This window comes from Mastacembelus armatus, chromosome 18 (assembly GCF_900324485.2).
Source record: "Mastacembelus armatus chromosome 18, fMasArm1.2, whole genome shotgun sequence".
NCBI lineage: Eukaryota > Metazoa > Chordata > Actinopteri > Synbranchiformes > Mastacembelidae > Mastacembelus > Mastacembelus armatus.
The window spans coordinates 12,667,646-12,683,764 of record NC_046650.1 but is presented as its reverse complement, the minus strand read 5'-3'; the positions used below and the strand labels follow the sequence as shown (position 1 = coordinate 12,683,764).

The window sequence follows — 16,119 nt, the reverse complement described above, 5'->3', positions numbered from 1 at the left end:
TCTGAATAAAAAGTCAAATATAACAGTCTGTAATATGAACGTAGCTTTAGTCACATGATCACAGAATCAATATTCTCTCTAAACACATTACATGTCGTCTCTGAACAATTTCAGTACATGTCTTCAGAGGGTAGTGATGCACACCATTAATCAATAGCAAACAGCACACATGCCCTATGCGAAGAAAGCATGCAAACCTGATGCTTATTAAAAATAAAAAGAATCTGCAGGATGTTCTAGTCTTTATGGTTGCACCTCCCTCTCCAGTCTACAGTGTTCTGCTTACAAAACTAAACAAGTTTGCATTTGTATGACGGAAAGCAGTGTCTCAGATTCACACACTGTTCCCTGCTTTGGTACAAAAAAAAAACGTTCAACGCTATAGCTGTGTATTCTAGGTTTGTTTTAAACTCTTTAAAATTTGGATGTCTTCATAGATAAAGTGCAGGAATTCCAAAGTCTCTCCACCTCCAGCTTTCATTATTACAGATGAATGCCTCATCATGGAATAAAAACCCCACCACCTTGGCCGTCCATGCCACAACCACACTCCTCCTCCTCATCTTCATCTTATTCCTTGAATCTACAGTAGTCAACTTTTAACCCACAGGTTTGGTGCCTTTAAGGCGTCATTCATAACGACTGCAGTGGTACCAACAAAAGACAGTTCAAAAAAACCCCAACTGTCACACACTGAACACTGACTTGGCACCACGCTCTATACAACTATAGACATCAATATATTAAAAACATGTTTTCACTTTCATTACAGGTTACTGAGAGTAGGCAAGAATGGAAATTGTATCCATTCAGAATTAATCTACAACATGAAGTGTGCAAGAAATGAAGGGGCCTGAATATTTTCAGAAGCCACTGTACATGTCAGAAAAAAGTGAGGAGTCAGGTCCATATACCCACTACATCCCAAGTTGTGCTCAGTTCCATCTCTCCTGAGGCAGAGACACTTCAGTTGATGCTCTCCTCGCCCAAATAGTCCAGCTCGGTGCTGGGCTTGTCCAGGTCCATGTCCATGTCCATCATCCCTCCTGCCGAGTGCTGGTGAAAGTTTGCTGCAATCTGGTCGAATGTCTTTCCTCGTGTTTCTGGCACTCGGAAGAATGTGAAGATGAGGAAGAAGAGGAGGAGTGCTGCAAAGATGAGGAAGACATATGGCCCGCTCAGGTCCTGGGGGAATCAAGGGAGGAAGTTCAGATTAAATTGAGGAAGAGCAGACTTTAAATATCTGCAGAGAAAGGCTAAAGCTACACTTAAAAAAAAAAACAGCATTGGGATACTTTTCTTATTCTTCAAGACACCCATAACATCTTTTTGAACAAAATACTCACAGCAACATATTGGAAACACATTCCGATGATGAAGTTGGCTGTCCAGTTGGAGCAGCCGGCCACAGCCATGGCAGCCGGCCTTGGACCTTGAGAGAACAGCTCAGCTACAAAGAACCAGGGGATAGGACCTGGACCGACCTCAAAGAAGGCCACAAACCCAAAGATGGACAGCATGCTGATGTAGCTCATCCAAGGCACGCTCTCCTGTCAGATGCAAGAGAAGAGGGTTGCAGAGGGAATCCTGTATATTTCATGGCTCATGGATGTTTGCACCTCTGGGATACTGACCAATAGAGCAAGAGCTGTGGTCATGATGATGGCACAGATGCACATTCCTCCCAGTCCCAGCATGTGGAGTGTCCGTCGACCCATCCTCTCTACCAGGAAGAGCTGTCAATGATAAGAAGGTAGAGAGGCTGTTATCTTCAGTAGCCTGCAGCTAAATCTATGGAAATCCTAACAGGGCCACTGTTTCGTGGTTAAAGCCATGGCTGCTAACATGTTTTTTTGACATTTCATGTCATTGAAACATACTGACCTGCCAAACCAAACTCAATGTATTTGGATTCAGACGTGTTTGTGAGGTGGGCACAAGAACAGTGGGGGCCAGCCTGCTCCGTTATCTTATTTGTTCTTCGATAACAATGTTAACCAGTAATAGAGAAACAAATTTGGTACATGCATCTTGTTACATTAAAAAAGGATTGTAAACATAAAATTATATTCTCTGTAAAAAAAAAAAAAACGAAGAGCACATCAAAAAGCTCAACTGAAGACACGTTGGTTTGATTACTCACTGAGACCACAGTGAAGGCACAGTTCACCACACCAGCTCCTATGGTGGCATAGACTGGACTCTGGACTCCTGCCTTCATGAAGATATTGGTGGAGTAGTAGAAAATCTGGCCAGAGGGGCAAAAAGAGATATATTAAATCAACACTGTAGTGCACTAGAGTCCTGTTTTTGAAAGCTTTTGTTTTTAGGACTTAATGTAAGGTGTACTGATACAAAAATATAATGATGCTCGTGGTAGTGCAGTGCTTAAAGCAATCCTCCACTCACTGCATTGATCCCAGATAACTGCTGGGAGAGCTGCAGCAGGATGGCGATGATGATGGGCTGCCGGTACAGCGAAGAGCGAAAGAGCTCCAGGATGGACACCTTCCTCTCCATGTCCATCCTCCGCTTCTCCTCCTTCATCTCTGCCAGCATGTCGCCCACCTCCAGCCTGCCTGTCAGCCTCCTCAGGCCTGCAAAGAGGAAGGAGATGTTTTCATTTTTGGCTCTTTCAGCTTTGGACCTTTGGTAGTGAGGACTAAATACTTCACTCACCACTTTTGGCTTGGTGCTCCTGGCAGCGCACGATGTAGAGGAATCGGGGGCTCTCAGGGCAGAAGGGCAGCAGAGCCATCTGAAGGACAGTGGGCACGATTGTTACACCCAGCAGCACAGGCCACAGCTGCTCATTGCCCAGTAATGACTCCAGACCGAGGATCTGCACAAGGAGAGAACGGGATAAGGTTTTAAAACTTAAAGATGCCAAAAACTGAAGCATCAGGATCACAGTGTGCCATGGTACCTGCGCTATGAGAATACCAGTGACTATAGCCAGCTGATGCAATGTGCCCAATGCCCCTCGAAGACTCGTTGGAGCAATCTCACCCACATACATTGGTGTCAAGCCTGATGCCAACCCTGCAGAAGGGACAAGCTGGATGAGAGACTTACAGCTAAATCATTTAAGCAGAATCACATTTCAAACACATTTCTGTGAATTTCCTGCAATTTCAAAATAAAATGAAAGAAGACGTAAGGAAAGAGAGCTGATAAGAGCGCTCACCACAGTAGGCGCCGATGACCATTCGTCCGAGGATCATCATTTCGAAGGAGTGACAGAGCTTGGACATCCCCATCAGACTTCCACCAATGAAGGCAAACAAGTTGTTTACGAGCATGGCTTTCCTCCTGGAAAACACAGTCATCTTAGTGGCAATTCAGTTGTCAGGTGTTACATGTTTTTAGTTTGAAAACCTCTCTGAATAAAACCTACATGTCCCTTAGTCCAAGACAGGGACAGGAGTAAGGAAGGAGAAGTGAGGGATTTTTGATGACAGCCATAAAAGGGCATTACATGTCAAACACATGTCTTCGTTTATCACCAGGAATATTAACATGACCTCAGACTGGGCAACACAGTGCATTTACAAACTGATGAGTGGTGACTTTGACGTTAAAAATGTCTGAAAATGAATATATATTGAACACAAAAACACTTTGCTCTACAGAAGCTTGTGATATTCAGCCTCCAGAGGGCAGTGTCTTACAAAACACTGGAGGCTGTTAGTTGCTCAATCCCTGACTAAGACTAGTAAACTCAGGATATGGCCACAGCAGCTTCCAGTTTTCACATCACACTTTTGTATGTTTGACTCCCACTTGTGAAGCCTCAAAATGCTGTTTGAATTTGTCTAAGTGGAGCGGGGGGTTTCCTATTCTGCAGAGTGCTGCACTGCTCCACCTGTCACATCCGTCATTTTCCCAGTCCAGTGTGTCTCACCCTTCATACAATAAGACGTATGCGTGCTCACAGGAGACTTCAGTTGCATCTAAATCACTTTGTCTGAATGTTGAGGTCACAGTAGCTTCTCTTTACCAGCGACGCCAGGGACTGCTGCTTTTTTTAGGAGGACTGATTATGACCGACAGCTACCACCCCCCACTCCTCTGCACCCTACCTGTCACTCACTCAAAGCTGTGGGCCACAGTACAATTTGCATCCCAGCTCAGGTTACAGCAGGAACATCCTCAACAAACCAGTCAATGTTTGTGGCACAAATGTTTATTTTTATCTATACCTCCTCCAATTGCTTTCACAACCTCCTTTGTCTTAAAGACTTGATCAATTCCTGTGAAATTTGACACTGTGGAATGTGTTTCAGCTGTAGTATCAGAGCATCAGCTAAAAGCCTCGAGTTCCCCTACCTGCCCAGCCACTCGGAGATGAAGCCCACGCAGAAAGAAGAGAGCATGCCCCCGATGGAGAAAATGGCTACAGACAGAGACCACAGCGACGTGAGGGTCCCTGCAGGAATGGGCTCGTCATACCGGTGCATCCATGTAGCGTTGTAGTTCTCCTCAATAATCTGAACGAGACACAGAGCAGAGAAATGATCAGATACGTTCACTAGGAAGTGGAACTCATGGTTCAAACTGAGCCAGACTCACCTCAGCTGACAGACCCTGGGTCGATTATAACACTGCTCTCATGTGGTGGTGTTATCATGCAGTACATTGCTCACATGCAGTGGCCAGATGTGGTGTACGTTAAGTAGTTTCTAAACAGAACAAGCCAATTCACCACAGCCAGACATGTTTTAGCACTGTTGTGTGTGCAGTTGTTGTGTTGACACATATGCAGTTTCCTCCTTTGTATCAAATTACTTTACAAAGTCACGTGTTTGGGACTTTCTCCCTCCTTAACATTGAGTTTCTGTCAGTTTTTGAGGCAGCATGACAGGATGAGGTGGCGTCAGACACACTGCCTGGTAAACTCAGGGAATAATCAGAAACAGCTTAATATGGTTAAATGCTAATCTGCATGTTACTTAATCACTTCACAGAATTGTTCATTGGGATGTTTATTGGCTGGTCTGGAACATCATCCTACTGCTGTGGTGCTCAGGTTTTACCTTCTGAGGTGCATTAATGACACCAATGTTGTATCCAAACTCCAGAGATCCCAGTACAGCAGTGAAGACAGAGAGGGCAAGGGTTCCAGTCACTGCCTGCAACACACACACACACACACACACAAAGAAACATACTTAAAGAGGCAAACTGTATTTAGGACAGTGAGTGATGCTAAGAGATGTTTTTGTGCAGGTAATTATGACCAATAATAAGAGAGAGAGCTTGAGTGGACACGCACACATGCACTCACATGCACGCCCTCCTCAACTATATATAGCTGTGATCCTGATGAGAGACAATCTCTTCTGTGGTGCCCATGACTTCACAGGCTACTTTACTCTTGATGCCTGAACTTTAGCTTCTCTCCAGTTTCCCATCAGGCCACTGGCACCTGTCTCCACGGTGACAGACAAGATGACCTTGCTCTTCTCCTCCAGCAAAACGTGTTAAAGTTTTACAAATGGCAGATTAGTTAAGGACGAGCTCATCGCTAGACCCCTAACTCCACAACAGGAAAATATGGAGATTTGCTGATTTTCTTTTCTTTTGACATTTTCATTTATTTGATTGTTTTCTATTTTATCCTGTGGAAAGTTTTCATAAGGTGGTGTGTGTCTGTGACACTTTGTCTTGACCTTGCTGTGAGTCTGTAGGGAAGTGCTGTTCAGTGTTCATAAACCACAACAAAAGCCTGAGTGTTTGCCAATGTGTATGTGTGTGCACGTGTCCTTGCAGAGGAGGTAAAACACCAGAAGCAACAAGTTATGCCCTGTTGAACTTCAAGTGAACTCCGCTTCATTAACATCTAACAGCTAAATATTCAGACACTCATTGATTTTTCAATGATCTGGGACAAATCTGCCAGTATTAACACAAGAAACATTTTATCATCTGTTTATCAATCTGTGCAGCTTAATCAATGCAGTTTTCAGGCTTTGACTAGATCTTACTGTGAGACCCTAATAACCTAAAACCTGCCATGTATTAACAGGTTGAACTCAGTGCAATTGCCCCTTTTCTGTGCTTGAGGGATTCATTTGCATTTGACCTTAAAATGATTTTTCATAGAAATACAGAATCAGACTGAGCTCTGACCTCTAATATGGACCAAATCTCCTTGAGATCAGGGCAAATGTTATGTCCTTTGAAACTGAGATAGCAACGATATTAATGTGTATAAGTTGTTGCAGGGACGATTACATGAAAGATTGTTATTTTCAAATGCCATCATAATGAACGGTACAGGCGATTATCTTCGTATTTCCAACGAATATATTAAAAGTGAAATATTACATTTCAGGGAGAAATACGACAAATTGCACAAATTAATCCTGTGTTATAATATGTATATTTTTCATTTTGCCCGACCAGTCAAGGAGGTTGCGAGTTTTTCTTGGATTATAAGAGGGACCCTGCGATTTGGTTTCGCAAAACATACAATGTCACTTACAGGTTTTGTGAATGTCGGACATATACCTGTGCGTAAAATCTCTTCAGAAAATACGCACCGTACAGTCAAGTTTCTAAACTACACACTTCAGCGCGTCATATTTGCGACTACAAAAAGAACAACCACATTTCTAAACTTTGAAAAGTGCCCAAGAATAAAAAAATGAATATACCTCCCCTCCGAGCTGCTGAAACCCGGCCGGCATGATTTTGGCAGCTCCTGGCACCCAGTAGCAGTCGGTGACAAATGCGTCTGTTGCCAAATAAGAGACAAGTGAAGCTCCACCAAAAGGACTACAAGTCCCAAGTTTAACTTTGAACACTTTAACACCAAAACTGGGCGGAAAAGTAAAATCCAAAAGAGAAGCCCAGGGTGATTAGTCTGGTGCGTCCTGTCCTGCAGAGTGTCCTCCCCTCTTTGGAGCTTGTGTTGTGTCAGTCCTGCTTGGATACCCGTGCACAACTCTTTCCGTATTCGAGGGGTGGGGTTGGGGGTTGGGGGGTGGGTGGCAAACTTCCACGGAGGCCCCCCTGGTCTCATATCTTGAGGTTCTGCAACAGGGGTGGAGAGGCATGAAGGAAACTTTCTTGACCTTAACAACCATTGGCTGAAGGAGGGAGCGGAAAGAGCATATGTACAGGAAGAAAACCATGTTTTACAACAGAAGACTGGTGGGACCTCACAGACAGGAGGGTCTGGTTTCTGTTACAATCTGCAAAGGTTGAAGCACAGAAGTGAGAGAGGTGTGATTACATTTTAAGATTCCTGCTTAAATCAACAGTCTTTAACCAGCAGCTGAGCCTGAGGTTTGCTGATGGCCAAATTTGGTCTCAAGGCCCAGATCTATGAGCTGTTTGGCAAAACAAAACTCAACCAGAGCTGCAAGTACAGCTATGGGATGCATCTAATTTTTAAGCAAGTGCAAGATTAGCATTTGAAGTTAAGTAATAAGATTTTTGGTCTTTAAATATTCAAAGCATCATCTATTGAAGGTGGAAAATAATGTCCACATGGTTGCACGGGTAATGGATCTGAGACCGACCCAAGAGTCCACCTCCGTGACTCAACATTTTTCATGGGCTGCAAATGGGGGTTTGTCTTTGATGCCTGGCTTGCCATTGTCTGTCATACTAACAGCCATAAATCCCTTTCTATTTCAGATCACATGCCAAAGAGGTCACGCACCACAACCAGTACTGTGCCAACAACCCACCAACCCCTCCACCCGCTGTTCCAGACAACAAAGCTTAATCCTCCCCCATCAGGCAACAGGTGGACCCTAAATTTGGGCTGAGTTAGCAGAGTAGGTGTGAGACAGAGTCCCGGTGTGTCTGAGGCGGAGATTAGGGGGGTGTGTTGTGGGAGTGGTGCATTGGGAGGGAAAAGTGCATATCTGTCAGAGAGCTCAGCGGAAAAAAATATCAGCTGTACATCAGTCAGAAACACCTCCCACATCACACCACTCTCTCCTTGGAGAGGCTGCCTTTGCCTTTTGCTGCTCTCGTACGCACATTGAGAAAGAGTCGGACAACCTAACACCTGTCTTCCAAAGCCAGGGGGCCTCCAGCACAGTCATGTGAGTGTGTGACTGACTAAATGCAGAGAAACTTTACACCATCAGAACAGTGGCATAGAGCCCTTAGTGACATAGTTTAAGAGTTCATGCACGCAACCGGAGACAGACATACAAGACAATGTTGTATTTCCAAACACGTACATGCATACAGAGGAAGAGGAGCTGAGATACCTCGCCTCATACAAAAAACTTTAGCCAATAACACATGTTCAATGTTATTTTACATCAAACAATGTCACTTGAGCTGTCCCCAAACTGGAAGCTGGTGTGTGTTTTTCTGTTATCTGAAACACAAAGTCACACACAACATGTGACTGGCTGCTGTTACTCACCCTAGTGATGTAGAAAAGGGGCCTTTGGTTGTCATACATGTGGTCAATCAGATTCAAAATCATGCTTCAGTAAACTGAGTAGTGTGATAGGTACCAGGTGCAGCACTGAATTGTCAGCGTCAGAGTGTGATAGACAACAACATTTGGACCAAATGCATGTGACTCCAGTGAGAAAAATGCTGCGTTCATGTGTTCAAATCCACTAGTCGCAAATGAGGAGGATTATGTTTTATAATGGGAGTGAGTAAAGTGTCAGATCATCAGGCTGATTAAAAAGCACAAACTGTTATGTAACATGCAGAAAGATTGCCAGGCTTAAACAAAGGGAAGGACAATTAAACTAATCATTGTTTAAAAGATGGATTGGCTTCAGAATAGAAAGATAGAGAGATATAAAAAGTTATGTATGAAGCTCTCTGTCATATGACTGCAGTTATCTTGGACTGTATCCCCGTGGCCTTGGTAACCACTGGAAAGGTTTCAAAACACCCACCCCTCATGCTGTCATGTTATGAAATGCACACTACGAGAAAATATTAAATTACACACAGCGTCAGATTTACCAAGCCTTCTGCTGAACCATTAAAGAAACAAAATCAATCACACAAGTACTATTTTTTACTCTGGCCTGGTTTCTTCTGGCGGCTCTTCCTATTGTATCAATATGTAGTTCACTCAGGATCGGGTTCACAGAGTACTGTGTGGCACTATCAGCCTTCACTCAAAGGTCAAACAGCCACATAGCCCCACCAAGTGGTACCAATAACCGCCATGCACTCTGAGAGATGTATGAGAGCCAACATTCAATGCATAGTCATTGGATGTGACCTCAGTTCAGGAGGGAAGGCCGGTGATGTGGCACATGTGGCACGACTGAAGCAACCCAAGGGAGATCCTGCTCGGTGTTTCTTTGTGGCTCTGGTCTTCAGCAGTGTGGACATCTATCAAATCAGCGGTGGGACATTTAAAGGGTGATGGGAGGTGATGTTACGCAGCCTGATGGAGAAGACTGTGGATTCATTAAAGAGTGTTAAAGTGTGAAACAAACAGATTTAAACTTTAAACACAATCCACACTGCAGGGGTGTCAACCTCCAATCCTCGAGGGCCACTGTCCTGCTTGTTCTCAATCTATCATTGCCCTACCCACTGCTGATTACCTGGATCAGGTGTGTTCAGTCAATCAGATATTATGATAATAGTGCTGGTTGGAAAACAATCAGGGCAGTTTGACACTTCTATGGCACAAAAGTAGGACTGACACAGGAGGAGAAAACATCACGGACAGTTCTTAAGTCAAATGCTGACCCTGATGGCATGACAGACACTGCTTCAGGGTTGACCTTTGACGTCCCTGGAAGACGAAAGAGGCAGGGTCATATGGTAGCTCCACCCCACATATTAACATGATATTAATAATAAATTTCTTAAAATATAAATAAAGTTAATGTGAATTGTAGCTCCAGAAATGGCTAAGACTAATACAATCACAGTCTGAACAGACTGGAAAAGTCAGTTATTCAAGTTAATATTATTTCAGGATTATTCTGATATCAGTGCTGACAAACATATGTATTATTGTATCCTACATATCATCAACATGAAAATGGGTGTTTGTGTTATCAATTTAAATTTTGGGAAAACGTTTATTGTGTTTTACATGATAAACATATGTAAGATTAGATTTAAGCGATTACACCGTTGTTTTGTTCGGTAGGTCTCAGTCATGATATTTCCGATAGTTATGAAAGCAGCAGAAGACTTTTGCGGTATTGCGTCAGCGAGCAGAGCGCTCTGATTGGACGCTGCGCTGAGTTAAAAAAAGCGGCCCCGCCCCGCTTTCCTCTGTGGGAATCCCCGCGACAACGTGTTCTGATTATTTCAAAAACATTTAGCGTTTTACTAATCGACCCCTGTGCACACCTACGTGTTGAACGGCTGTATCAGGATAACAAGGTATCTGTGTGCTCACATGCCGCTTATCGGCGTAAATAGACGAGCGCCGGAGACGTGTTTGATGGGAGAAAGTTAAAACGTTGCGCTAACGTAATTAGCCGATTAAGCTAACGTCAAGCTAGCTAGTCTAAAAACAGTTAAGGTGGCGTGTTGAATCGACAAACTGAGCTTTTGTTTACACCACCGAGGGTTGTTTGCATGTTCTCATGTTTTGCCTCAAAATCACGTTGTATTCGTGGGCTTATTTTGAAAACGCCGACTTTATTCAGGTCGTGTGGGCCTCTCGTCGACGGCAGCTAATGTTAGCTAACGCCAGCCTGGTGTTTTCGTGCTCTTTGTTTTGATGCTGTGATCCCAAACAACAGGTTTCATTTTTAAACTGTTGCAGGTGTGAATATGTAATGTTGTATTTTAACATGCTGCGTTAGCATTAGCATTACTCAGAAAGTCACAAAGGCCTAAATTTTTTTTTTTTTTTTTTTTTTTAAGTTGAGTCGCATTTTGTCTTCAGGCAGCAGCCGAAGTTAAACATGCATGACTTCATTTATGTTCATTTATTATTGTTCGCAGTTTTAAGTCTGTTCTCGGTTTGTTGTTTTGGATTATTAAAAGTTAGTATAATCTACATTCAGCCTTGTTTGTAGTTTGTCAGGTGTGAATGTGATTTTATTCATTTCACTGTAAATCAAATAATTTCAGTCTTTGGACCACCACTAAACGTCCCGTCTGAAGACATGGTTTTGGATATGTTACAAAAGTAGACAATTTGATGAGGAAAAGTAATTATCGCACATAAAATGTTAGCCCTGCATTACTTGGTTAACTTGGACACAGTCAAATGGACATTTTGATTGAGTTGTAGCTTATCTTTGTCTGTCTTCATCCAGGCTCTTCCTCAGTTTCTCTGTCTGGAAAGGAGGGAAATTATGATGGAAGAGCAAAATAATGACAGTCTGCAGTTGGGTCAGGACCTACCATTCAGCCAGGACCTGCAGTTCAGCCAGGACTCATTCAGGGACTTGTGGGACAATGTGTAAGTTGTTAGATGACATTTTTAAAAATGTCTGTTAACTGAGAGAAATCCAAATTAAGCAGTTTGTGTGTTTTTGCAGCGCGACTCCTTCCATCTCCACAATCCCAACTGCAACTGAGTGTTCTGAGGCGTGGAAGGCAGATGGACAAGCGTTCATGATGGTAAGCATGTCAGGGTTAATAACATGAAATTAAATAGTTACAGATGGAAGTTTGGTGGTAAATAATCAGTCAGTCAGTATTTATCTGATGAACTTCTTTAGTCATGGAGGTAGACTGACTCTCATTTCTCCTTTACAGCTGCATTGTTCTACACTGACTCAGTTTGATGAGAAAATCTTTGACCTACCCCTAGAGGTGTCAGCTAAAGATGATGCTACTCCTCCGGCCTCCACCGTCCCGGTTACATCCGACTACCCTGGGGAATATGGCTTCAAGCTTCGTTTTCAGAAGTCTGGCACAGCCAAGTCTGTCACTTCCACTGTAAGTAACTCCAGGCCTGAGAAACTGTATAGATTTTACTTATTTATTGGTTTCATGTTTCTAAACCATCTGAGCTGTGTGTTGCAGACAATAAGGTTAAATTTACTAGATACTAGTTTTATATCTATTCTGAGGTAAATTACTTAAAACCTCTGCAACAAAAATCTCTAGTTATTGCATACTGTGTATAATTAACAGAATTACACAGAATCAAAATCCTAAATCAAACATTTAGTGGGAGAGAAGTCTGCTGTTTGATTCTTTTGCCTGTTCTGTTTCTGTAGTTGAGTTAAAATGAATTTGAAGAGCTGCTCATTGTTGAGGCACCATTCACTGCTCAACAGTTTCTTCAGCTATAGTGTAGTTTTTCCTATCCAGGAACATTTATTGTTTGTATAGTAGATTACATTTAATTACTGTTATCGCTATCAAACCATGAAATTTTGTGCTTTGTGTATTGAAAAGTTTAAAATAACTACTTTTTCATTTGCTAAATTATTTAAAATGTGCTGAAAGCTTTTCAAATCAAGTTAAAAGATTGTCTCTTACCTTGGTGCCACATTAAAAAAAGTCCATTCTTTTGTAGCTCTCATGGCGGCCTTCATGTGGAATCTTATTCATTCTGATGATTTGCTAAATGTTCAGGTTTAGAGTCAGACGCTGCGTTCGAAGAGCCAATGGCGTCAATGTATTTTGTGTGACTTGCTCAGGGGCGTGCAGCGGTTGGCCAGTTTAGTTAAGCTTAGGGTGGTCTCCCCTGAAACACCCGCCCCTGTGACTTGTGCTCTGGCCTGTGGGAGAGGTATAGTCTGGTTGAAAAGTACAGCTCTGACATGACGGGACATGTTCCTGCACTGTTTTCCTCCAGCACTGAGGGGGTTAAAAATGGATGAAAGCAAAAGCCAAGTGGTCATATAATGTGGTCACTCTGGACTTTAGACTTTAGAAAGAGTAGTTGAACTAATTTCTAATGTGATTTCTCAGTTTTCGGAGATTCTCAACAAGCTGTATTGCCAGCTGGCAAAGACAAGCCCTGTGGAGGTGCTGGTGACCAGGGACCCTCCTGCGGGTGCTGTCCTCCGGGCCACAGCTGTGTACAAGAAGACTGAGCATGTGGCCGATGTGGTTCGTCGATGTCCCCATCACCAGAATGAAGACAGTAAGGAAAATGTTTTAATGGCAAATCTCCCCATGTGTAAAGTTAAAGATTGAAGAATCTGAGTGTAATAGATTGGATTTCCTTATTTTCTTAATCTGTTTTCCCAGCTGTGGAGCATCGCAGCCATCTGATTAGAGTGGAGGGCAGTCAGAGAGCTCAGTATTTTGAAGATCCACACACAAAGAGGCAGAGTGTGACCGTCCCATATGAGCCCCCCCAGGTACGACTGCCCAGCCTGATTTGTCTGCGTTATAGTGTGGCATTTTACGCTTTTTATGAGTACAGGTTGGACAAAAATAGTCATTTCACATATTTACCTTGAAAAAGTCAGTTTACATAAAATAGTGTAGTTGTAAACCCATTTAATAATGTCTCCCAAATTTACAAGTTCTTCTGAACAGAAGAAAAAAGGTTAGAAAAGTTCATAAGTGGTTTTTGATTTTACCTAGAGAAACATTTGTCAACATGAAATAATCTTAAAACTTTTACTAAGGAGGCTGGGACTATGACTCTAGGTTGTGTTGTCTCTTTCCCTAAATCCTATAAAGCTTCATGTGCAGTGAATAAAACTTGTTCTGTTTTTCCTGTTCCAGTTGGGCTCAGAGATAACAACCATCTTGCTGAGCTTCATGTGCAACAGCTCCTGCATGGGGGGCATGAACCGCAGACCCATCCTCACTATTCTGACTCTTGAGAGTCCTGAGTAAGTGTTTCTATATTGCTAAAGATGTCCCATTGACTTTCTGCAGTTGTTAATAGATGTTGCAGTCTTGGGAAGTTTTTAACTGTGTTCATCCCTTTCTGAGGGGAGCGGTTCTGGGCCGCCGCTGTTTTGAGGTTCGTATCTGCGCATGTCCAGGCAGGGACCGCAAGACGGAGGAAGAGAACAACACAAAAATGCAGAACGGAACCAAGCAAACGAAGAAGCGAAGTATGGTTTGTTGCATTATGTCGGTTTTAGTTTTCATTCTTGCTCTTTTCTTGCTGATTTCACCTTTGTTTCTTTAGAAAGTGCCCCTGCTCCTGACATGACAGTGAAAAAATCTAAGTCTGCCTCCAGTGGTGATGAGGATGAAAAAGATGTTTTTGTTTTACATGTAAGTCAAGACTCAACCAGTTGAAAAAGCTAGATGTGCTCACAGCTTGCTGTTTGAATAATGTCCTGATGATCTGTCCTGCAGGTCCGTGGTCGTGACCGCTTTGAAATGTTGAAGAAAATCAATGATGCCTTCGAAATAGCTGACAAAGAAAAGTAAGAACTGCAACGTTCACTTGACTCAACTTCTAACTTAATTATTCAGTACCACTAAACCAGTATGTGGTTTCAGAAGCTACATCATTGTTGAAATGTATTTTATTCTAACATTACTGCCTTTTTTGAAATCACCTGCCACTAGAGGTCACTGTGTAAAAAGTTTAATCTCAAACTGCTCCACACATTCAAAGTCCAGGGAGTTTTTATATGACTGTAGACACACATGTAAATGTATCTGAACTTCCTGACATTATATCAGAAAACAGTCACATCCAAACTGAGTAGATGCTTCCAAAAAAAATCTTAATCCGTTTCACTGTATGTATGTTGCCCAGTGCTTTTTGATTTTCAGTGTTACCATTGTCTCCACAGTAAAGCCAAGGCCAAATCCTCGAAGCTTGACGTCCCTGTGCCTTCCTGTGGGAAGAGGCTACTGCAGAAAGGGGTCACCGACAGTGACTGAAAAACTCACTGCCTCAAACTTGACGAAATCACATCCTCATCCTTCCAGGCCGTTCAGTTTGTTTTTTGGACTAGCTGAGTAGAAGCTCAGTCTAATAACCTACACTGCCCAACCATGTACTGTCTTTTTTTGTCCTTTTGATATATACATTTGAATAAATGTTATGTAGATGAAGTGGGAGAGAACAGTTGGTCCTGTCGGCAGGTCTCTTTACGTTTAACAGTCCCATGAAAAGGCACAGGGTGAGTTTAAAGCATGAAACATGACGTCAGGGTGGGACTTTAAATTGTTGATTCCTTTTTTATTTCTGTCAGTCGTAATCATTTATAATACGCTAGATTTAGTTTGATTTCAGGAGATGAAAACCAAAGAGATTATTTTCTTGGTTTTCAATGAGTTGTTTTTTGTCACAGTGCTAAATCTGATTTAAATGGGGTTAAATGCAACTCTTCAGGGCTGTAGTTTGTCACAATTGAGGCATTTGTGCGATTGCAATAGATCATAATGTTAACACAAGTCACTGCCATTTATTACAAAGAGTGCAAAATCTTCCTTGTGAAACTTGAATGGGTGTTTACCTCTGATGTTCCTGTGTGACTCTACCACATCCCACACAAATCGCACATTTCTATATCTGAGGAACCAGTGTAAAGGAAATGAACATGCACAGGTTTGACTGTCAGCAATGATCACATTCTGTTATATTGGGGCTGTTTTCCTCCTCTTTTTTAACGTCTAGGAGCCGTGAACAGATTTGAGCCCCTTTCTTCATTGAAAGGACCAGAACGTTATGTTAGTGTCGCTCCACTCATAGGGAGCATGTGTTATGGTTTTCGTAGGTGAGGGGCTGGCTGGATCACCCCCCAAACTAAATCGCCTTAGTGTTTGTCAGTTTTATACCCACCAGAGTGGAAGAAACAATTATGCCTTTAAAGAAGAGACAGTTTTTCTTTTTATGGACCTTGAGAATTACCAGTGAGCCTCAGTTCTGATTTCGAAAGGGGGATAAATTTTCTTTTAACTGTTTAACTTGAGAAAAGTCTATCGTTATTTTGTTCTTCCCTTGTGTAAACCGTTGATCATCAGCACTTCAATTTGACGTGACTAATTGCTGTCATTTTATTAAAACCACTTTTTGTTTTTACACTGCTGATATATCTATACGTAAAGGCATTTATTTGTTTTCCTTTATTTTTATAGCAGATTCTGGGAACTTAGTTTTGTATAAGATGTTTGTCTGTTTTTCATGGGGTTTTCTTTTTTTTAATCTTTTATTTTTTTGGCTTTTGTACTAATTTGCTTTTTATTCTTAACCATAAAATGAAATAAAGGTGTAATGTCATACTGGTCTTGTGTTTTATTGTGCAACGTGCATGT

General features: G+C 42.3%; 2 protein-coding genes across 2 annotated transcripts; one reads left to right on the top strand and one right to left on the bottom strand.

Annotated features, from left to right (window-relative positions):
* Nucleotides 1-30: 30 nt before the first annotated feature.
* Nucleotides 31-6,978, bottom strand: LOC113123632 (solute carrier family 2, facilitated glucose transporter member 4). Its single transcript, XM_026295841.2, has 11 exons — nt 6,660-6,978; nt 5,037-5,132; nt 4,330-4,490; nt 3,188-3,312; nt 2,927-3,042; nt 2,680-2,842; nt 2,410-2,597; nt 2,144-2,248; nt 1,635-1,736; nt 1,347-1,550; nt 31-1,185 (listed from the first exon to the last, which is right to left on the bottom strand). The coding sequence occupies exons 1-11, from the start codon at nt 6,690-6,692 to the stop codon at nt 967-969; spliced, it is 1,512 nt and encodes a 503-aa protein (XP_026151626.1). The 5' UTR covers nt 6,693-6,978; the 3' UTR covers nt 31-966.
* A 3,250-nt stretch (nt 6,979-10,228) lies between these two features.
* On the top strand, nt 10,229-15,540 carry tp53 (tumor protein p53). Its single transcript, XM_026298920.1, has 11 exons — nt 10,229-10,350; nt 11,238-11,383; nt 11,463-11,544; nt 11,683-11,865; nt 12,850-13,024; nt 13,132-13,244; nt 13,618-13,727; nt 13,831-13,955; nt 14,033-14,121; nt 14,206-14,276; nt 14,652-15,540. The coding sequence occupies exons 2-11, from the start codon at nt 11,277-11,279 to the stop codon at nt 14,740-14,742; spliced, it is 1,146 nt and encodes a 381-aa protein (XP_026154705.1). The 5' UTR covers nt 10,229-10,350; nt 11,238-11,276; the 3' UTR covers nt 14,743-15,540.
* The last annotated feature ends 579 nt before the right edge of the window (nt 15,541-16,119 follow it).